Here is a 24,881-nt window from a genome sequence, read left to right on the forward strand (position 1 = left end):
TAAAATATAGAATGTGAAAGGTCTCGATCACGTGATCGAAAAGGCGCGTAACCCACGCTAACTCGCCATCTTTTCCAGGTGACTTCCGGTTCTACATCTCTGCAACTTTGGAATCGCCTTTTACATTTGTTTTGACAAATTAAATAGCGATGGCAACCAAAACCCCTAAAAGCAGTAAGAAAACCATCATTACAACCACTACAACACAACGGACGTCAACCCCGTCCACATCTGCAGCATCTTCACCCGGCCGGCGTGCGAGGTCTCCATCACCAGCACGCATCTCCCGTCAAGCAGAAAAGGAGGAGCTCTCAAGTTTAAACGATCGGCTAGCAGCTTATATCGACAGAGTTAGATATCTAGAAAATGAGAATAGCCGCTTACAAGTTGCTGTCAAATCAACAGAAGAGACCGTCACCCGTGAAGTATCCAGTGTGAAACACTTGTACGAACAAGAGTTGGAAGATGCAAGAAAACTGCTTGATGACACTGCAAAGGAGAAAGCAAGATTGCAAATTGAGGCATCTAAACTGAAAGCTGAAACAGATGAATGGAGATCTAAGTAAGAATTTGTAAATAAAACATATATTGGTAGATTTTTGAACTGCATAAAACAATATCTGAAGCTTGTTGATGACAGTTCTCCCCAACAAAAATTATTATATGGCACTGCGCTAAGTTTTTTTGCGGGACACTAAACGTAGTTACACTTTTGGTATTTAGCTGAATCTTGCCTCTGAATGACCTTAGATCTACTCCGAATCACCTTTTGACGTCAAGAAACGATTTAAATTGTGACGTCAAATATTTTAAATTATGATGTCAAAGTTTACGGGAACCTGTGTGATTTTACGTAATGGTGGACAAATTTGCATACAAGTGTAAATACGTCTATACACATTCAATATGAATTCGGTAACTTACTTGGAGGAAGAAGAAGAACAAGTTTCTCGTTCAGACAGACTATAGGCTATAGCTAACATGTACTGGACTAGCTGAGGAACCTTAGCTCTTAGGTCCTTATGTTATTTTTTGACTATTTGCGGACCATAGTCTGAAAGTAAAAAATATTTAAAAAAAGGCCCATAAGAGTTAGTTCTGTCAGGTTAAAATTTTACTGTGATTCGTCAAAATATCCTTATCGTGATTCGTCAGATGTCTCAAATAATTATCGTTAGTTTTGAAAAAAAAATAGAGTGATTCGTTAAAAAGGGCTCTTCACGGTTAGTTTGGCCATATTGGATAGGGGGCAGATTTTTTAGAAAGAGGTGAAAATAGTATGAAAGTACTTGACTAGCTGTGATCCAAATCTCTAAGGTACTTTGCATGAAGTTCTGATAACTTTTAACTATTTGCCGACCATATAAATAGTCTAAAAATAACATAAGGACCTAAGAGCTACTTTTCTGCAGCTAGAATAGGACATGCTAATTTATGTATCTGTGCATACATTATTGTACAAATCATATGCTGAACATGTCAATTACACTACATGTAGATTGTAGCTGAATATTGTCATTGAGTTGAACATTCAGCTAACCAAACTTTTAAGTCAAAGCATCTGGAAATAATATTTTTGAACCATAAAATGGCCATTTAAAACATTAATGGTGCACTTATAACCATGTGATTGACTTGAGTTATATAAGCTAGCAAGTATGCGATATAACCCAAGCATCAAAATTTGTTTACGGTTGCAGCTGGGTATTTTTGCAATAAACTTGTCACTAAATAATTAATTGTTAAATAATTGCAAACATATTTAAATTGATAATTAAATTATGTAACACATGAAACATTGTCTACAATAGTTTGAAGAGAAATAAGGAATTAGTTCTAGTTTAGGTACTCACAGGAGAAATGAATAGATGAAACCAAAGAAAGAAAAAATATATCAAGAAAAGTTTCAAAATGTTTTCTTATATGTTAAAAACTGACAAAATCTAAATCATTTAGCATATCGTCGCTGTTATGCAAAAACCTCGTATCTAAGGTTTTGATAATTTTACACCAGGCAGTAAAAACTGAAATCTTTTTATCGATTATTTAGAATTAAATATGTATGTTCCACTGTATGCAAAAATATCTGACCTTCTAACCAATCAATTACCAAGACGAGCAAAAATTTCTGCACCTATATATTGTAATTTCAAAGCTTTTCATTATTTCTAAGCTATATTAGAACCTAAAATTGATAAAACTGTACCTGTTATAATGTCAGCTGCCGTGACATGTGTTTTTCTTTTGAGATACGATATTTTCGCACAACAAAATGTGTCATCAATCCGACTACACTTTTTCGTCACATGTCAGAATTCGGGTTAATGATTGGTTAGAAGATCAGATATTTTCGCATACAGTGGAAGATACATATTTAAATTCTAATTAATCGATAAAAAGATTTCCGCAAAAAATTGAGATACGAGATTTTTGCATAACAGCGACGATATGAGCTATTGACTATGCAAGTATGGACTTTAAATCACTTGCAAAAATCAGCTGGGACTTGCCACTTTAATAAAAAAAAACACCCAAGTCTCAGGTCTCACCATAAAAATATCTGTTATACAATGTACTAAAAAACACAGAAAATGGAGGAATGAAAATGTAATAGAAGTGAAAATCAAATTTATATTCCTCCCAAAATATCAACAGTTGCTCCAAAAGTCAGAAAGTCTCCTAAAACATTTCAAAAGAGATTGTTATTTTACTTAAGGTGGTACCTAACACTACAGGGAGATAACTCAATTAAGTCAGCTAAACGTTTTAATTACGTTGTGTTGTTATGCTTCTCAATGATCAAAATTAGTGTTTGTCAAACTACTATGTAACCAGTGTAATTTTTCTTATAAATTGGTTGGTTCAAATTTTTTGAAATTTATATATTTTTGTGAAAGGGTTAATAAAGTAAATACTTTGTCAAAATTTTATGAAAATTAAACGAGCCAAATTAATTTAAGTAAAGGTGTTGGGTACCACCTTAAACATTTTTCTAGATTCCAATTCAAGGTCTCAAAACTCTGTTGAAGTTATCATATCATGGCATATTTCTTACTTTGTGTTTTATTAACAGATATTATAAAAGGGACAAAGAAGCTAAGGATGCAGAAGGACAACTACTTGGTTTACAAAAGGAATTGGCAGACTTGGAAGGTAAACTGGCTGTATCTGAACAACAAAGAAAACATTGGGAAAAGGAATATAATGTACGTAATGGTAACAATGATAATGTATATATATATGAAAATTTGTTTTAAAAAAATATTGTGCACCAGCTAACATGGCTAAACATATGTTCTTTAAGCATAGATATTGTCATGGGTTGTAATTATATTTCGTTATATCAATGTGAAGATACTACACATCATCTCTAAATTTCTTGAATCTTGAAAAGAGGTGGTTTTGACTACCAAAAATAGCAAAGTACAATTATACATACATGTTTGTAATACAGGTTCCTTTGAACCTCTAGATTAATCCTCTTTTTCTTACCAGTTCAATGATTTGATTAGTTAACTCTGCAAATCTAGAGCATGATGTTGCATCAGAACATGTTCCAATCTTAGTAGAATTACTCATATTTGTGTGCCTTTTTCTGCAATATTTGGAGGGACTTAAAAAAAAATCCTTGATTTTAAAGTTTTGAATGCCCATTTTGCTTTTTTTCACGTTTGAAAGAAATGACTGTTCAAAAAATGTGGTTCTCTCTTTTCAGATTCTAAGAAAAAAAATTGTAGTTTTATGTAAATCAAAAGATGAAGTTTGATTTTATTCCTTTTGCAGAAAATTAAAGGTGATATTGCAATGTTGGAAAGACAGCTTGCAACCAGTAAAAAGCAGCTGGAAGAGGAAACCTTAGCTAGGGTAGACCTACAGAACAGATTACAGACAATGAAGGAGGAACTGACCTTTAAATCACAAATGCATGAACAGGTATATCAAAGGATTTTATCCAATGTTCACTCAGTGCTCAGACATGAATTTGTCTAATTTTTGCTTTTGGCTCTTTGCTTTCGATTCCAAGGTCTTTTTTTTTTTCGTGGATTGTCTCCCTTTTATCAAAATTTAACAAGTTAAGTTTAATAAGCCCCCCCCCCCCCAAAAAAAACCAACCAAAACAAAACCAATGATCTTCTTTAAGTTGATATTGAACCAAAATTTGTAAATGTCAAGACTACTATACAAATATAAAAAGGTGGAGCATCAACATGACATTGTGACAGCGTTAGTAGTTCTCTTTTTCTTTGAAGAAACATATGAGCAAGAATCTAAAGTAAAATGTAGACAGTTTTGATTGACTTACTAATGCTACCATTTATAACAACTTCAAAATGAAAGAAAAACCTGCATGTGGTAAAAACAGTTTATTCATCTGGTTATTACTACTAGAAACATGCAGCCTAGTTCTTTGTAAAATCAAAAATTTATTTCGGCAAAGGTGACATACTGTGGCCATGAAGTCAAATAAAGTGTTCCTATCCTGTTTAATTAAATAAAGATTGGCCTTATCAAGACCATTGTCTCATTTACAAGTCCAAAATTGTTTTTATAATAATACAAATTTTGACTTTTGTTAAGTCAGATACCAAAAGATACTTTTTTATGCCTGAGCTCTTGATATTGTTTGTCTGGATGTGTTTTAGCAGGATAACATGAAGATTCCCACAAGATTACATGATTATTCCATAGATGTCAAACTTTAACACCAGATATTTTTAGGACTGCAAATTTGTCATTAATTTAGAATATAACAGAATCATAATTGAATTGCTTAAAAGAATTATTTTGTTTTATAGAATTATTGACACTGTCAAGACGGCCTCACTGCTTGTTAACTTACACTTCTATTGACTATTATTTTACAGGAATTGAATGAAACCAGAGTCAGGACCACCAGAGAGGTAGAAGAAGTAGATTCAAGTGTGAGAATGGACTATGAGACTAAACTTCAGGATGCATTGAGACAAATGAGAGATGAAAGTGACGAGAAACTGTTTGTTGGCAAACAAGAAATAGAGACAGTTTATGAGAGAAGGGTAAGAAGTTTTTGACATTTGTTTAATCAGTATTTTTTTAATATAACACATTTTTAAAATTATTTGAAATTATCATTGCATTATCTCCTTAAATTAGATTAAATTTACAATGAAATTTCTCTAGGTTACTTTTGTAAATGTGTGAGGTACACACAACACAACCTGACGAGTTTTCAAAAATTCAAATTCTCCAAAAATCAACTAAAAACAAAACATGTATGTTCATTTTTCAACCAAGCATACAGAAAATGGTCAACTACTAGAAGGGACGTGTATAATAACCAAATCAGACTACCTGAAAACATGAAATTTTTTTTAAGGGATTTAGACCCAAAATTTAAATATAATTTAGAATGTAATAAAAATACTGACTATACTTTTTAGGACATAACTTGTTTTATTTGGCCTGATTAGACCTGTAGCATAAATTTTAGAGGACTGGTCATACTGCATCAGGAAATATGTTAATATTATCTCCTTTATCAAACAGATTGATGACCTCCAGTCCCAGTTAGAGAGGACAATGAATGACTCCAGTGTTCACAACCATGATGCTTATACCTATCGTAGACAAGTGGATGAACTCAATTCAGAGCTAGCAAGACTCAGGGACCAGGTATGTTAAAATATATATACAGACACAGAGCTCCAGATAAGCTGTGTATTTGCGTGATCACGCAATACAAATAATAAAAAAAACCAATGCAATTGCCCATTGCAGGGTTCAATAACCCAATTAATTCAAAGGAAAACCCAATTATATGCCCAAACCATGAGTTCTCAACCCTTTAATTGGCTACTGTTTGCGTTATTTACCCTTATCTGTTTACAGTCGTCGCGTAAATCTATGTTTATAATATTTATAATTGGAAATTTCCTTTCATTCTAAAAATAGATCCCTGCATCAAGTAGCTGAAATGGGTCCCTGTTGGAGTTTTCCGTTGCTCAATAGGTACACATATTTTTGAAAACATTACGGTCTTCTCTGCGTTTATCGAATTAGCGTGTGTCATTTAGTCATATTTTTTTTGCATTGCTCGAGATTTATCATAACATACATTGAATTAAAACGAAAGTGAATGTCCGGTAAAAATATTAAATAGAAGCATGTTTTCTGCTTCTTTTGAAAAGCTGAGGGAAAGTTATGGTAACAAGACTCCGCCAGTGTTTTAGGAAGCGTCCATCGAAAGCACGGGCGTGTGTGCGTACCTTCTAACGAGAACATTGCTAATAAACACGGGGTTTCGTCAAAAACGAAATCAGTTGGGAAAAGTGAAAGGCCAAATCAATTATGACATGATAAAGCATGAGAAACCAAAAGTTCTAATAAAAGACAACTAAACCCAGATTTATATAAATTGAATAAACCAAAATCATTCAAGTATAATCAGTGGCATAGCTGGGTCATTTTTACGTGTACGCCAGAGCCTTGGCGAGGGGTGTGAGGGGGTGCCAACCGCTCAATGTCAAAGCACCTGCTGGTAGTGGTTTCGAGAGGACGAAGTCCCCGAGAGCTATCGAGTTATCGAGAACGAGATCTACCATTCCTGTCAGTAAAAATTCATTAATAGCAACATACTTTTGAATCTAATTGGTTTATTTTTTATGTTCAATTTTGAAATATGTTTAACTTATTCATCGTGTTAAACTGGAAGCTAGTGGTCATTGGTTTTAGAGAAAACGTCCAAACCAATATTATTTTCAAATATGTTTAAAGGGAGCCGTGAGTGAGCATACAATCGACAAAAGCACCTTTTAATGGACATGAAAACTTATTTCTAACAGGTGGGATATAAAAATTTTCCCTGGAACACCTATAATTTCTTCCCACAAAAAGTGAATCAATTTATCAGTCCCTTATATTGTTTTAAAAAAAAAACTAAAATTCTCTTTTTGTATTTTTTCTTGATCTAGAATATTAAAGTGTGACAATATTTCATGACAATCTATGAAGTTGTATAAATTGCGCATGAAAAACAAAATTAATTGCGTAAAGAAAGTCCGGCTATGAGTAAAGATCAGAAAATGAACGAAAATAAATGCTTTCAAAATTTTGCTTCAGACATTAATCATAAAAAAACCTCTTCCAAACTTTTATAAAATTCGATAAAGGTTTGACAAAGTAGTAAAATGTAATTAAGAATTAACAAACTAAGCCCAAACTGTGACCACTTATTAATTGCAGAAAGAATACCTTTTATCTGTTAAATGCGGGAAAATTAAAGCATTGTTATATTGCTCCGGATACTCTTTTGGTCATAAACATTTTTCTTCCAACTTTCGTAAAATTTCACAGAGAGCCATTCAAAACACTTTATCCATTCGAAATCTTAATATTGACGCCGTCGACGACGCTTTGACTCGCTTTTTAGACATAAATCACAGGCTCGACAAAAAAATGCAAACCGCATATCGAATCTCAGCAGATAATGAATTGCATTAAATATAAGAAAAGTATATTCAGACTTTTACAGAAAATTGGAAGAAATCTATAATAGGATCTAGTTGATTAAAGTAAATTCAGTCCCTTTTTATACACAATTACAATCCACTTCAGAAAGAATCACACGGCTGATGTGCTTTTAACCAGATTTTCTTATTCTATTTTTTTTTTTTTCATTTTCAAAATTCAAGTGTACGCCCGGGCGTTTTGGCGTAAACGTAGCTACGCGCATGATAATTAGAGTTTATTTAGTATTTTTTTTTTCCATTTTACGGTTAATTAATGAATACACACACAGGCACTGCATGTCTCCGAATTTATTACATAAAGGTGTAAGACGAGTGCCTGTGAATACACATATCCGTTTTTGTGAGAAAATACAAAACTGGCAGAAGGTTTGGAACGGGCCACAAATTAAACCTACAATTGCTCCTCAGTGAATAAACCAAATAAAACAGCTATCAAATAACCTTAACCCTAACCCTAAACCAAATAAAACAGCTAAACAAAGAAAGAAACATATTTAAGATGGAAAAAAATCTGGGGTTGATATTGCCTAAATATTCAATATTGTATTGATGAAAAAACCCAATACATTCAGGAGCTTGGTTGTGAAAAACTCAATTTGATATTAACATGAGGGGTGAATTGGAATTGATAATGCAATTAAAAAACTTTATCACCCAATTATATAAGAAAATGGTGGGTAAAAAACCCAATTTGTGAACTCTTATCTGGACCTCTGCAGACATAAACTTCAACTTTGGTGGAATTCGCTTTGTTCACCCACCCACCATTGGAGTGGGCACCTGATTGGCAAAATTTGTAGTCTGCCCACCTACACAGGAGTGGGCATGCAATTTATTTTCTTGAATCAAAATTAACAAGGGTGTTAACATCAAAAATTGAAATGTGATAGAATGACTCCTTGATTCTTAAAGATGGTTTGGTTGTCTGTATTTATTAACTGTCTTTTTAACAAATATGAATATCTTAATTTAATGTCTATTTCGATAGTTCTATTGTAAAATCACTTCTTTGTCTTCACTCTGGAAGTAACTTGGCCTATTTTCAACTTTTCAGGAATGATTATTTTGGATTCCCTTTGACTCATAGAATACCTATTTTCTTGCATTTTAAGAGTTCCTGCAGAAAATCACAAAAAAACATTCAATAAAATATAATTACAAGTTACAACGCTCAATATGTTAGAAAACATTGAACCCAGAGCAGTCTATTTTATTTTTATGCCCCACCTACGATAGTAGAGGGGCATTATGTTTTCTGGTCTGTGCGTCCGTCCGCCTGTCCCGCTTCAGGTTAAAGTTTTTGGTCAAGGTAGTTTTTGATGAAATTGAAGTCCAACCGACTTCAAACTTAGTATACATGTTCCCTATGATATGATCTTTTTAATTTTAATGCCAAATTAGAGGGTTTACCCCAATTTCACGGTCCACTGAACATAGAAAATGATAGTGCCCAGAGTTGGGCGTTCGTGTACTGGGGACACATTCTTGTAAATTGATATTAAACTACATATCTGGCTGTATTGTAACTTGTCTTAGCAATAGACAATAAATATTCTGCGAAAACATTATTAATAAAATTAACGGTATCAATTTTCTTGCACCAGATGCGCATTTCGACAATACATGTCTCTCCAGTGATGCTCGTGGCCAAAATATTTGAAATCCAAGGCTTATATAAAAGATAAAGAGCTATAATCCAAAAGGTCCAAAAAGTATAGCCAAATCCGTAAAAGGAATCAGAGCTTTGCATTAAATAATAAGTTAAGTCACCGAAAATCACAAAATATTAAGTTAAGACTTTAAATGTTTTATTTTAGAACGTTTCATTAGAAGGAAGAGTTAGAACTTTGGAAGCTCAATTAATGAAGGAACAAGATGATTTCCTAGAAAGATTAGCTCAGAAAGATTTAGATATGACTGCTTTACAAGAAAATCTAAACGAATTAACACAAGAGTACAGTGATCTGCTCGAGATTAAAATCAAACTTGATCTTGAAATAGCCAACTACCGAAAACTGTTGGAAGGAGAAGAAGACAGGTAATTATGAAAATATTATATGCAAACAATGTGCCATGGACACAGCTAAGGCCAACTAAAATTAATTAGTAGATTTTCATCCAAAGTTTTGAAAAAAATGGGGCGGGTGGGAGGATTTTATTTTTTAAATTTTATTCAATTTGAAACCTTCTTGTGGCGTGAACTTCATATATATGCAAGTGTTATAATTACAAAATTAAGCTTATACCATGTAAATGTTTAAACATGTATAAAGAATCGTACATAATTCTTGAATAAACATCTCTGATTTGCAACGCGGACTGTTCTACATGCAATTGCTTCTTTAGAAACATATTTTCAGCAAACAGTAAAACCATGGAGAAATTCTCTATTCAATTGACTACCAACTCCAAATTTATTTTGCTCTCTAAGCGATGGTTTGTAGTCCCCATAAACTTGTGCAAATGCAATGGTATGCAGCACAAGTATTATGAATGAAATGAACACTCAAACAAGTGTTACCAGGAATAGTAAAGTTGGCGCTTTTAAGATTCTCAAGTTATGCAAGAAGTGACGCACATATAATTACATTATAAATGGTATTTTGTGTTTTTAAACAAAAACAATAGCCATAGGTAAATCTAAGGGTTTTCTAGTACACAACATGCACAATGTGTATGCTTGTCGACTTTTTGAACTCTCTTTTTTCAACCAATTTGTTCCACGATTCTTGCACTTTGGAAATCATTCACAGCCCAAATTTGCTTACACAAAGTCAATGTATTATTAAATAAATCCACTATTTTCTGATGAAAGAAATTTCCAATTTGTGACATACCGCGATTTGCGTTGGACACAGCGTATTTAATACTCGTAACCCGAATATTTCATGCCCTTCTGGTAATCTTTCTATATTCTCTGTTGATGATACTGTCATCATTGAGCAGCAGATTTTGTCAACATAATCGTTTTAAAGTACGTTACTCGAAACAAGAAATATGAAAACCGAAATTTTATAAACAGGAAGTTCGAATGAAACGAAATTATTGACGGTTACCGGTAACGGAAATGAACAAAATCCGGAAATCGTAAATTTTGCAAAATAAAAAAAATCGGGGCGGGACGATTTCAGAGGGGCGGGCGGGGATGAAAATCTATCAATTAATTTTAATTGGCCTAAGTTAAAAAGATTATTTAGTCCAACATAAGTGAAACAATACTTGGATGGAGAGTTGTCTCATTGGCACTCACACCACATCTTCCTATATCTATTGATTAAAATTTCCTATTATGTATAATTTAAATTTAAAACTACAAATGCTAGCGTTACGGTATAGGTCTTTAACTATGAGAACACAATTTAGATAGTAGGTTAAGTTATATTTTCATGGGTTGCTCAGTTAAAGTAACAGAAAAACATTGTAGTGTATATAATGAAGTAACTAACAAAGTAAATAGCTTAGTACAATGTATGTCTTTTAGATATTAATTAAAGTACTTTACATTTCTAAAGAATCTTTCAAGTAAAATATCTATTCTTCACATAGTTTGAAAAAGTTACGAGGTCAAACAAAGCATAAGAAGCAAAAGTAAGAGGAAGATTTTGAGACTTATGGATTTGTTAACATTTTTGAATTTGAATAAAGTTAAATTTTCAGGGATTTTTCTGGCAAACACAATTTAGTTTAGAAGTCTAATGATTTGATATTTTCAAATAAGTATCGCTGTCGAAGTAGAAGGTACAATTGTGAGCTAAATTGGTCCTCAAACCAAATGTATTTCAAACTGCATCAAATTTGTAAATATACCATCTCTTTTTAATAAGGAATTGTTCATCATTTAAAAGATGATAAATCAGAAAATTTCTGCCAAGAACCAGAAAAAAGCCTATCATTATAACATGCATGTGTTTTTATTGTCAGACCTTGTGTCTTTCATTGCAGAATGCGAGACATAGAAATGCTAAATTCAGTTAAAAATTAGTAAAGCAAGCGAGACATTTCAATGTTTCCACTCTGGTGTTAAAATTAACTAAAACTGTTATGTTGAATTGTAGAAAACCTAAAAAAAAGTTTAAAATGTTATTTCAGTTTTGTTTTCTTACTAACCTAAATTTTGCAAAGAAGTTTAACGATATGAAGACTATTTTTATTGCAATATGTGATGGAACATTTTTTTAAGATATCAATCTACAATTTCATTGTTGAAGGTCCAATTCATTGGTAAAAATCATTGCCAATGATAGCCCATTCTTCAGAGGTTCTTTTTTATGCCCCTGTTGTAGTGGAGCGGGCATTAATTTTTACCCTTGTCCCTCTGTACATATGTCCATCCCAAAGTTAGTTTTCGTTCTCTAACTTTAGTTCGCTTCAACCAAATGTCATGCAACCTATTCAAAAATGCTTATTACCATAAAACACACATCTAGTTTGAATTTTGGTGTTATGCCAATTTACAAATGAAAAATTGCTGAATTTTTAGTTTCCGTTCTCTGACTCGAGTTTACCTCAACCAAATGTTATTAAACTTATACACATTGCTTTAGTACCACAAAATACAAATCAAGTCTGAATTTTCAACCATTTTAGAGTTATGCTCCTTTACAAATGGAAAAATAGGAATCTGATATATTTTCTTAAAATATCATAATGTAATTGTTAAAATTAATTTTGAAATTGGAGTTACATGTATCTTACTTTGTCCATAATTGTAGTAGAATCAACAACAACCAAAACCTTATACAAAGCAATGTTCACGGAAAAAATAAAAACTATTAAAAAAAAAAAGATTTGTTATGTTCTAAATTGCTTTGGTGGTGTTTTTAATTACCAGCAAAATATTTGCAGGAATAGTTTTTTCATTGATAATCATACCACATTTTCTTTATTTTATATCGTTACCTTTTTCAGACTTAATATTAGTAGTATTAGTTCTCTGTCTCCCGGTACTCCTAGCAGAGGTGCTAAGAGGAAGAGAGTGGCATTGTCAGAAGAAGTAACAGAGTTTGGAGAGACATCCAGTGGATTATCTTCAACTAGTGAGGCTACCGGTAATGTGGTTGTCAGTGATGTAGATGCTGATGGAAATTATATACAGCTGAAAAACAACTCTGATGAGGTAAATTTTGATGATTAGACACTTAAAAAACCAGTAAAATTGATATGAATCGTGCAGTATTATATTTTGATTTATTATAACTACTGCAAATTCAGAAATTATTGCGAAAAAAAATGTGACCGAGTTTTAAGCAATGACTAAAACTTGCATTTTAAATATTTTTCATATGAATTAAAAGATTTTTCTCAATGGCAAATAAGAATTGCATTGTAGTTTAAAATGACTAAATCGAATAATAAATTTCTGAATTTACAGTATCCAAATTTGATTTTCATTTTACACTTTCAATTAGATAGAATATATATGTATATTTTACTCAGTTTGCCTCGACAGAATCATAAATTATTGGACCATGTTTTGATAAAAAGCAACATTTACCAAACTTGCCCCTCAAAGTATAGAACCATGGAATAAAAAATAAATTAGTTAAGATCTAGCTTAGATATATAGATATGAACAGAAGTATATAATTGAAATTCACTTGAAACAAATAATCAAATTTACACAAGCAGCTAATTTTAGAACTTGAATTGACTATGTCAGTTTTTATTGTTAGGATATTCCAATTGGAGGATGGCTGCTCAAGTTAAAACATACAGATGATGCAGATGCTGACGAAGTAGCTCATTACAAATTCCACCGCACATTGCAGTTAAAGGCTGGACAGACGTGTACTGTGAGTAGACATTATTTATAAAATCAATATTGAGATATTATTGTAGTCTTAATATTAAGATGATAACACTATTTGTATTTCTTTAATTTCTCTTAAAACAACAATAATTTAAAGATAGAGATGGTTGTTGGTTTACAGTGGCAAATATTTTATTCATGTTCAGGATTAATCCATATGAAAGATTTGGTTATAAACCTGCCTCATAACAGACATAATCTAAAACTGATTTTTCAAAGCAGAAAAAAAAAAGGAAATACAAATTTTGGTCCCCGATGCTCTTCAACTTCATACTTTATTTGACCTTTTGAACTTTTTTTTATTTGAGCATCACTGATTAGTGTTTTAAAGGCGAAAAGCGCATCTGGCGTTATTACAAAATTTTAATCCTGGTATCTTTGACGAGTTTATTTACACTCTAAGGAGTTTTAAAATCATGTGGGAAAGGTCCTTATTGTCCTGCTACATGTATTTACATGAAGACCATATCTTGCAATTTTATTTCAAACATTTAATATTATCAAATATCCATGAAAGTTTGTACCCACAAACATAAATGAATTCATGTATATTTGTCAATCCTAGACATGTTTTGTATTTAAAGGTATGGAGCTCTGGTACTGGGAAGACACATAGTCCACCAAGTGATCTTGTCATGAAGACACAGAAATGGTTAAAGAGCAAGGATTTGATGAAAGCAGAATTAATCAATTCTGATGGAGATGTAAGTGAGAGTTGACCTAGAATTAGAAATGTGCAGCTTTCTACTTTTTAACCGGATTTTTGTGACAAAAAATGTCGGTTATTGATTTGGGGATGTACGGCGGTCGGCAATCAAATGTTGTCCGTGCATTAACTCATGAACCGTTCAACCAAAGCTTTAAAAATTTTAATATGTTGTTACTGACAACTAAATGAAGGTCAAGTTCAATAATGGCGATTTTGACTTTTACCATTCAGGAGTTATGGTTCTTGAAAGATTGAAAAATGGAGTTTCCAGTCGTGTCTGTGCATTAACTCATGAACCGTTCAACCAAAGCTTTTAAAAAAATTTTAATATGTTGTTACTGACAACTAAATGAAGGTCAAGTTCAGTAATGGCGAGTTTGACTTTTACCTTTAAGGAGTTATGGTTCTTGAAAGATTGAAAAATGGAGTTTCCAGTCGTGTCCGTGCATTAACTCAGGAACCATTCAACCAAAGCTTTTAAAATTTTAAAATGTTGTTACTGACAACTAAATGAAGGTCAAGTTTAATAATGGCGATTTTGACTATTACCGTTCAGGAGTTGTGGTTCTTGAAAGATTGAAAAATGGAGTTTCCAGTCGTGTCCGCGCATTTACGCAGGAACTGTTCTACCAATGCTTCCCAAATTTTAATATGTTGTTACTGATGACAAAATGGAGGTCAAGTTCAATAATGACGATTTTGACTTTTACTGTTCAGGAGTTATGGTTCTTGAAAGATTGAAAAATGATGTCTCCAGTCGTGTCCGTGCATTTTCTCATGAACCATTCAACCAAAGCTTTTGAAATTTTTATATGTTGTTACTGATGACAAAATAGAGGACAAGTTCAATAATAACGATTTTGACTTTTACCGTTCAGGAGTTATGGTTCTTGAAAGATCGTAAAATGGCGTTTCCATTCACGTTGTTGCATTTACTCATGAACCATTCAATCTAAGCTTTTCAAATTTTAATATGTTGATACTGATGACAATATGGAGGTCGAATTTGATATTCACGATTTTCACTTTCACATTCATCAGTAATGGTTCTTGTGATATTGCCAGGACACAAATAAATGTTAATAAATTCGGTTTGCTGTCATTGTGACAACCTCTTGTTAAATATATCGTTCTGATTCATATGTAGAAATACGTTACACTTCTAAGCTAATAATTTTACAATTGACTTGTATGAGAACCTCTATTGGATGCTTAATTTAAACAAAGTAGGTATTAAGTACATTGTAAGTTTAGTATTTTTATTGAAAAAAATTGACATAATTAAATTTATGAATTATGCTATAAACAAAATTAATTTTAACTTTTGATAAATCTCTGTGTCAACAATTTATTTGTATAGAAGAAGTTGTTATATTATTAAATTATTATAATGGCCTGGATTTATAAATGAATTATTTATTTGTGTTAAACAGGAGGTAGCTAGCAGAAAGTTGTCCAAGAGGATCTCTAGAACTTCTTCCTCATTCAGAACCAGTTATGACACAACTGATTCTTCTAGAGGGGTAAGTTGGGATACTTTGCTGTTGTGTTTTTTTGTGCATAGGATAAATGATGTTACTGTATCCAAACGTGTATTGTACACAATTTTTATCTGTGACACATAATTGACACATTATACAATACTGTAGGCTTTGAAGATATTTTTTTGTCCAAATTCTTTTAAAAAGAAAATTGGAAATGAATATTATTTGTAAAACTTTTTTTTTTTAAATGTTAAAAATATGATAAAAAAAAGTCTTATGAAATTAGAAGAAAACACAAGTATATGTTTACCAACTTTCTATGAAAAAATACATTTCAGTTTTTATACTTTAGAAGAAAACACAAGTATATGTTTACCAACTTTCTATGAAAAAATACATTTCAGTTTTTATACTTTAGAAGAAAACACAAGTATATGTTTACCAACTTTCTATGAAAAAATACATTTCAGTTTTTATACTTTAGAAGAAAACACAAGTATATGTTTACCAACTTTCTATGAAAAAATACATTTCAGTTTTTATACTTTAGAAGAAAACACAAGTATATGTTTACCAACTTTCTATGAAAAAATACATTTCAGTTTTTATACTTTAGAAGAAAACACAAGTATATGTTTACCAACTTTCTATGAAAAAATACATTTCAGTTTTTATACTATCAGTTCTAAATGTTTGAATGTTTGTTTGCTGATCTGTTTCTGGTTGCTTAATGCCAATTTGGACTCTTCATTAGTTTTTTTAAAGATGGGGTACATACATGTATCAAAGACAGTAATATATGAGAAAAAATATAAATGAAAAATGCATACAACTCAAGAGGGAATATTTCAATGATAGCTGACTTGAGCTTTTCTGTGTTAAAGTCATGAAACTTCAAATTGAAAAAAAAAAATATGCATGTTTTTTATAACTAAATGGCTATTTTTTTATTATAAAACTTATGTACGTATACCTTTTTCTAAAAAAAAAAAGCTTGTTTCCAGTAAACAATTCGCTGATGTTTTCAGTATGCAGTAAACTCAGCGTGACCTTCCGTAAAAATGGCTATAAGCATGAATCTGTCATTGAAATAAACTATTATGAATATGATCTCATTGTACATGTTAGACATGTGCTAAATATCCATGCTTCTTTGTTGATTGTTTACTAAGGTGACAATCAGTTAACTATGGCTTCAAAACACAACAATTATTTAGCTGCCATATTTTCACATCATAACAGAAAAAAACAATTATACAATATGGATGCATAAAAATGATAAAATCATGTGCACAAGACCCAAGTTTTATATGATATATACATGCATTTGTTCAAGGAATGGATAAACATTATTTTTCACCAATCACTTGTTTTATATGACTTTAAGGTGTAGACTAGCTTCATTCATAAATTCCTATAAGAAAAGCAATATTCAATAATTTTTATACGACCGCAAATTTTGAAAAAATTTTCGTCGTATATTGCTATCACGTTGGCGTCAGCGTCAGCGTCGTCGTCGTCGTCGTCGTCCGGCGTCCGAATACTTTTAGTTTTCGCACTCTAACTTTAGTAAAAGTGAATGGAAATCTATGAAATTTTAACACAAGGTTTATGACCACAAAAGGAAGGTTGGTATTGATTTTGGGAGTTTTGGTCCCAACATTTTAGGAATTAGGGGCCAAAAAGGGCCCAAATAAGCATTTTCTTGGTTTTCGCACTATAACTTTAGTTTAAGTTAATAGAAATCTATGAAATTTTGACACAAGGTTTATGACCACAAAAGAACGGTTGGGATTGATTTTGGGAGTTTTGGTCTCAACAGTTTAGGAATTAGGGGCCAAAAAAGGGCCCAAATAAGCATTATTCTTGGTTTTCGCACAATAACATTAGTTTAAGGTGGTACCTAACACTACAGGGAGATAACTCTGTAAAGTCAGCTAAACGTTTTAATTACACTGTGTTGTAAAAGGAATATTAAGCTTCTCAATGATCAAAACTGATGTTCGACAAATTGCTATATAACCAGTGTAATTTTTCTGACAAAACAGTTGGTTCAAAACATTTTAAATTTTTATATTTTTATTAAAGTGTCAAAGTAAATACTTTGACAAAATTTTATGAAAATTAAACGACTCAAATTAATTTTAGTGAAAGTGTTGGGTACCACCTTAAGTAAATAGAAATCAATGAAATTTAAACACAATGTTAATGACTACAAAAGGAAGGTTGGTATTGATTTTGGGAGTTTAGGTCCCAACAGTTTAGGAATTAGGGGCCAAAAAGGGACCCAAATAAGCATTTTTCTTGGTTTTCGCACCATAACGTTAGTATAAGTAAATAGAAATCTATGAAATTTAAACACAAGGTTTATGACCATAAAAGAAAGGTTGGGTTTGATTTTGGGAGTTTTGGTCCCAACATAATAAGGGGCCCAAAGGGTCCAAAATTAAACTTTTGTTTGATTTCATCAAAATTGAATAATTGGGGTTCTTTGATATGCTGAATCTAACTGTCATGACTGTGTATGTAGATTCTTAACTTTTGGTCCCGTTTTCAAATTGGTCTACATTAAGGTCCAAAGGGTCCAAAATTAAACTTAGTTTGATTTTGACAAAAAATGAATCAGTTAGGTTCTTTGATATGCTGAATCTAAAAATGTACTTAGATTCTTGATTATTGGCCCAGTTTTCAAGTTGGTCCAAATCGGGGTCCAAAATTAAACTTTGTTTGATTTCATCAAAAATTGAATAAATGGGGTTCTTTGATATTCCAAATCTAACTGTGTATGTAGATTCTTCATTTTTATACGACCGCAAATTTTGAAAAAATTTTCGTCGTATATTGCTATCACGTTGGCGTCAGCGTCGTCGTCGTCGTCGTCGTCGTCGTCGTCCGGCGTCCGAATACTTTTAGTTTTCGCACTCTAACTTTAGTAAAAGTGAATGGAAATCTATGAAATTTTAACACAAGGTTTATGACCACAAAAGGAAGGTTGGTATTGATTTTGGGAGTTTTGGTCCCAACATTTTAGGAATTAGGGGCCAAAAAGGGCCCAAATAAGCATTTTCTTGGTTTTCGCACTATAACTTTAGTTTAAGTTAATAGAAATCTATGAAATTTTGACACAAGGTTTATGACCACAAAAGAATGGTTGGGATTGATTTTGGGAGTTTTGGTCTCAACAGTTTAGGAATTAGGGGCCAAAAAAGGGCCCAAATAAGCATTATTCTTGGTTTTCGCACAATAACATTAGTTTAAGTAAATAGAAATCAATGAAATTTAAACACAATGTTAATGACTACAAAAGGAAGGTTGGTATTGATTTTGGGAGTTTAGTTCCCAACAGTTTAGGAATTAGGGGCCAAAAAGGGACCCAAATAAGCATTTTTCTTGGTTTTCGCACCATAACGTTAGTATAAGTAAATAGAAATCTATGAAATTTAAACACAAGGTTTATGACCATAAAAGGAAGGTTGGTATTGATTTTGGGAGTTTTGGTCCCAACATAATAAGGGGCCCAAAGGGTCCAAAATTAAACTTTGTTTGATTTTATCAAAATTGAATAATTGGGGTTCTTTGATATGCCGAATCTAACTGTCATGACTGTGCATGTAGATTCTTAACTTTTGGCCTGTTTTCAAATTGGTCTACATTAAGGTCCAAAGGGTCCAAAATCAAACTTAGTTTGATTTTGACAAAAAATGAATCAGTTAGGTTCTTTGATATGCTGAATCTAAAAATGTACTTAGATTCTTGATTATTGGCCCAGTTTTCAAGTTGGTCCAAATCGGGGTCCAAAATTAAACTTTGTTTGATTTCATCAAAAAATGAATAAATGGGGTTCTTTGATATACCAAATCTAACTGTGTATGTAGATTCTTCATTTTTGGTCCTGTTTTCAAATTGGTCTACACTAAAGTCCAAAGGGTCCTAAATTAAACTTAGTCTGATTTTAACAAAAATTGAAATCTTGGGGTTCTTTGATATGCTGAATCCAAAAATGTACTTAGATTTTTTATTATGGGCCCAGTTTTCAAGTTGGTCCAAATCAGGATCTAAAATTATTATATTAAGTATTGTGCAATAGCAAGTCTTTTCAAATGCACAGTATTGCGCAATGGCAAGAAATATCTAATTGCACAATATTGTGAAATATCAAATTTTTTTTTAATTAGAGTTATCTTTCTTTGTCCAGAATAGTAAGCAAGAAATATCTAATTGCAAAATATTGTGCAATAGCAAGATTTTTTTTTAATTGGAGTTATCTTTCTTTGTCCAGAATCAATTTAAATCTTTGTTATATACAATATACAATGTATATTCACTTTTTACTACCAACTGATAAATTAAAATAATCTTTACCATTCAGTGATAACAAGCAGTTTTTTTACATCTTAATATTTTATGATGTATTTAAATGAGTAGTTATTGTTGCAAACGCCATTAGAAATTTTAATTGAGATTAGTTTTGGAATAAGGGAAAGGGGGATGTGATTAAAAAATTTGGGTTCAATTTTTCTCATTTGAAATTTCATAAATAAAAAAGAAAATTTCTTCAAACATTTTTTTGAGAGGATTAATATTCAACAGCATAGTGAATTGCTCTAAGAGAAAACAAAAATTTTAAGTTCATTAGAACACATTCATTCTGTGTCAGAAACCTATGCTGTGTCAACTATTTAATCACAATCCAAATTTAGAGCTGAATCCAGCTTGAATGTTGTGTCCATACTTGCCCCAACCGTTCAGGGTTCAACCTCTGCGGTCGTATAAAGCTACGCCCTGCGGAGCATCTGGTTATTTTTTTTACACAATAATTAGTATTTATTCATAATTTCATGGTTTATTTTATACTTTCAGAGAGAAAAGGAAGGATGCGCAGTAATGTAATCCTTATATTTAAGTGCTTCATATGTTGTAGCCAGGTTATATATGCAGGGTGCAGTGCTAGCTCTCTACATTATGTTTTATCATCTGTGTCCTTGTCGGGTAAAATGTGTGAAATATCTAGCCCTCGATGGCAGAATACTAAAGTTAGGAATTTAAATACAAATGATTTAATATGAGATCATGTGTCACAAATACTTTGCTCTTTGGGCCAGTATTTTTTATTAGCACCCTGCATGTCACCACCTGGCTAGAATACTGATTGAGGACCAGTGGCTCCACATCGTTTATATAGAGAATAGTATACCATACATGTAATGACTGAAGAATGTAGCAAAGATTCTCCCGAAAAAGTAAACCATTAAAGAAAAGACTGAAGAAAAGAACAGTATTTATATATAGGTTGTCTCCGAAATATTGTAATTTACTCAAGATTTAAAGTTGTATTTGAAAGGTTGATTATTATTAGGTTGTAATGAAGATGTACTTGTACATTGTTTAAATTTTGAAAGAAATGTAAAGAAGGTTGTAAAGAGAGATTTATTGAGTATGTTTTGGAAAATGAAGACTGATGAAGGCTTTTTGAGTGTTTCTCAGGGACATTATACCTCGTGGTTTATGGAATGTGTTCATTTTTCCATCAACTTCTGTCCCTTTAAATTTTTCATGGATGACCCCCAAAAAATGTTATTCTGTTCAAAACCTTGAACTTGCAATATTCTGTATTGGTTAAGGCAGCAAAAGCATAGAAAACTGGGGCATAAATGTTAGCTGTTCCAATTAAACACATAAATACTACCCAGGGAAGGCACTTTGAAAATTGGTACCCACCTATTAAAACATTTTTTTTTAATATCACTTGCATTTACAATGTACAATAACTATTTGAAATTCATCCATAGTTAAGATTTTTAAGAATCTTCCCTGGTCTTGTACATGTCTTTAAGGAATAACTTTATTTTTATTTTTTTCGGTTATTAAATTTAATTGATGCAATAACTTATTTGAAAAAAAAATGAATATACAAAACACAAGTTACAAAGGACTTATTTAAAAATTATGTGGTCTCTTTGACTTTGTTTCAAAATATTAGGCTTTGTACAGCTACGTTCCTCAGTGATTGCATCTATAATGACTATATATGTGATAATATACTTTGTGTTTTTGTCTTGTGCAATGGGCTTTTTTTTTTGTATGATTCATTTGGCATCTGTTTCCATTATTTTGAGATTATGCATGGCTTTATACCTTGATCTGAGGCTTGTCTGATCAATTCAATTTTCCTAGTTTTGTTTTTGAAAATGTCTTGCAGAAGCAAGTGTGTATGTATTACAAATGTATCGTTGTTTGAACAAGTCATCTGATACATATCTTTAAACTAAGAATTTTTATATGCTTATTGTTTGAATTTTTACTATAAGATATTTATACATATATTTAATAGTTGATTAGTGGAAATGAAAAAAAAATAAGAATCTCTCTCTGTTAATAAATGTAGCTTTTGCTCCCTTCTTTGATGATTTTTATTTCTTATTATTCATTCATAAAGATCATGAAAACAAAATTACTTTGTGTTTTAAAAGTTTTGGTGAATGCCAAAAAAAAATGTCTTTCCTATTGTCTGCATATTTTTTCTGATCAATAAACAAGTAGACAACTTGTTTTCAGCTAGCTGTAGACAGCCAGTTTATAAATATCATAAATAGTACTTATGTTCCTATATATAGGGTTATATTTGCATAATATCAACCTGCTGTATCTAATTTGATGTGTAAATATTTTTATTATGTTCCTTTATTTTATTTGTTACTTAGGATCTGTTTTTATACGTTAGTAGTAAATAATTTGTATATTGCCTAGTCGAATATTAGCAGTCAATATAATTACAAAAAGGAATTTCTTTATGTTCCAGTTTTGTGGATATACTAGGTTTTGGTGCTTTTCTTGCCTTCTAGTGCTTCTATGTATATAACAGGGTAAAATTTAATTTAAAAGACTGAAAAGACTTTTATCTCACTTGTTGATGGTGACAGTGGCACATATTTTAAAACCATTTTGTGACTTCCATATTTATTGATACATGCCTCTCTTCGGAATTTTAAGTGCAGTTAATTTTGCACATTTAGTTAAAATTTCATTTGGATAAGATAGAAAAATTGACCCCACCCCATTTGAAATAAAGTATTTTTGAAATATATAAAAGTGACTTCATAGAAAAAGTGAAGTGTGCAGATTTTTTCCCATTTCCTGTCGACTAACTTGTAGATATTTCTAATCCTTCCGCCAAAACAAAATAAAAATGCATTAAAGTGCAATTGAGATAATATAATGAATCAAAAACTTCATATCTCTGAAACCAATCAAAGTTTAAATTCAGTGTAGCTACTAGGAATAATTAATCTGTAATAACTTTATTATCATGCATAACCACTAGTTTTTTGCATTGGATATTTCACATACATTGTAGCTACAATATATATTTGGTGGCGCAAACAATGAATTTGCTTATTCATAAGGTGAAATATGAATTCCATAAATATAGAAACCTAACGATCAAGACGGCTTTAAATACAGCATTTTTTCACACTTTCTATGATTTGATTAACCGGAAAAAACATTGCAACTCCTGAAAAAGGAAGACAAAGAAAGTCGAAACTGCACTTAATAAACAAGTGAATGTAATGGCATTTAAAAGGCAGCTTTACAACATACCATCATATCTATAGTTTATATCCACATTCTAGTATTTTATTGTGTTGATGCAAATTAAAGAAACTTGAAACATGTTTTTTTTTTTTAATTAATCTAGATCAGTGTCTTGTGAAGTTCTTTATTAAATGGTACTTCATATGTGAAGCTTATTGTTAGGGTCACATTTTTATTTTCGAAATTATTTAAAATTTAAAACACATTGGGAGGAAAATGTTTTTGTAATTTACTAATAATGATGAAATACTTAACGAGATCAACAATTTAAGTGATATCTAAGTAATAGAGAGCGACAGGTCTTTTTGATAGATTTTACAACTCTTTGAAATTGGGCATTTTCATGTATTATTTCATGTTGTAAATAGGTCATCTTATAAATTTTGTAACCATTTAAATAAAGATTTTTTTGTCCTGGCTTTAGATATTTTTATTTTAAAAATAGGCTTTTTTTATTAATCGTATACATGTTCAGCTTACAAATGAAAGCGATTATTTCCTTAGTTTCATAAATATACAGATTCTTTCTGCTACACAGCTACACTTTGTAGATTCTGTATTTATTCTCTCTTCATAAAAATATGACAAGTAGCAGATTGTGAATTCTCTCGACCAGTAATTTCATGGCAAATTATTGGCAATCTTTCAAATTTTTATTTTTGATCATACACCAGTAATCATGATACTTCTGGCTGTTCCATCAATCATTGTCAACATAAACATGTGTCTCTAAATTGAGTCAGAATTCACTGAACAGAACGGCTTCATATGTGAGAATTATCTTGATAGGGATTAATTGTAACTTGTGACTACTGTTTTGTTTTGTCAAGACACCTATTTCCTGTTTTTATTTGGGGATAGTCTCAGGCATGACAATATGTTAATCTTTTATTTGTTAACTATACATGTTAAAGGGAGATAATCTTACACATACTTTGCTTATTTAAAAAGGAATATTATTATTTTTTGTTGGCATAAATATTTCACAAGTTATTCAGATGATTTTGATATTATTTTTGGTGCTGTAGTTATTTTCAATATTTTGAGGGTGTTTTTGCTTGAAGAGACATGGGTTTCCTTACAAATAATGGACATTTGACTAAAGGTGCATAACTTTATAAATACTTGTGACACCTCAAAAAAATAATAAAAAAATAATGTTACAAATAAATCTAACCCACCTCACAATCTTGATGGTAGCTTATTTATCTCAAGCGGATGCATTATTTTCCATGTCCAACATCGCATAGAAATGTTGAGTGTTGTAAATTAGTTTGCTTTGAGTAATTCAAATAATGATTTAGAAAAATATAATAAAAAAGAATTTACTGTAATCCTAAATCATAACCAATTGATACTTAAAACAGGTCTAGTTAAAAGCTCTTTTTTTTTATGCAAACTATTGAATCACTATAAGCAACCAAGGGTTTTCACTTAAAAATTGGGTTGAGGAGCTTGAAGAATAAATAAGTATCCAAATCAAGACTTATTACAAATTGAGACTTTTTAGTTTATGTATACCAATCGATATAGAAATATATATTTTGCACATATAAATATTTGTGTTGTTTGGAAAAGTTCAAAACTGTGCTACCAAATTGTTGTATATGAACCAAAACCTATCTGGTTGTGACTAATTGACCATTACTGACCATTAACCATGTTTACATTGTGTTTTATCTATTTATCATTTAGTTTTATATGTTCAAGATCAACAAAAAATGCTTCTATTTAGAAAAAATAAAAATCTGATCATTCTTACTCAGTTGTTTTGGGTC

At 31.4% G+C, this 24,881-nt stretch overlaps 1 protein-coding gene across 2 annotated transcripts; it reads left to right on the top strand.

The window, feature by feature from the left end:
* The first annotated feature begins 30 nt into the window (after positions 1–30).
* Positions 31–24,864, top strand: LOC139520160 (lamin-B1-like). 2 transcript variants are annotated; one of them, XR_011663830.1, is made up of 12 exons: positions 31–562; positions 3,074–3,206; positions 3,784–3,933; positions 4,866–5,036; positions 5,527–5,652; positions 9,326–9,546; positions 12,417–12,624; positions 13,181–13,300; positions 13,902–14,021; positions 15,460–15,549; positions 20,371–22,522; positions 22,612–24,864. XR_011663830.1 is itself a non-coding variant. In XM_071312628.1 (11 exons), exons 1-11 carry the CDS (start codon positions 150–152, stop codon positions 20,398–20,400), a joined length of 1,782 nt encoding a protein of 593 aa, XP_071168729.1. In that variant the 5' UTR covers positions 31–149; the 3' UTR covers positions 20,401–24,864. The 2 variants fall into 2 exon arrangements, 1 of the variants encoding a protein (XP_071168729.1); XM_071312628.1 differs by having other exon boundaries at positions 20,371–24,864.
* The last annotated feature ends 17 nt before the right edge of the window (positions 24,865–24,881 follow it).

The sequence above is a fragment of the Mytilus edulis genome, chromosome 4 (assembly GCF_963676685.1).
Source record: "Mytilus edulis chromosome 4, xbMytEdul2.2, whole genome shotgun sequence".
In the NCBI taxonomy this organism is placed as follows: Eukaryota; Metazoa; Mollusca; class Bivalvia; order Mytilida; family Mytilidae; genus Mytilus; species Mytilus edulis.

Bases quoted from the DNA above. Each gene is read 5' to 3' on its own strand.
- LOC139520160 (XM_071312628.1), top strand. From the start codon at position 150: ATGGCAACCAAAACCCCTAAAAGCAGTAAGAAAACCATCATTACAACC. The intron at 3,207-3,783 runs GTACGTAATGGT...TTCCTTTTGCAG, and splicing joins ATTGGGAAAAGGAATATAAT to AAAATTAAAGGTGATATTGC. The intron at 5,653-9,325 runs GTATGTTAAAAT...GTTTTATTTTAG, and splicing joins TAGCAAGACTCAGGGACCAG to AACGTTTCATTAGAAGGAAG.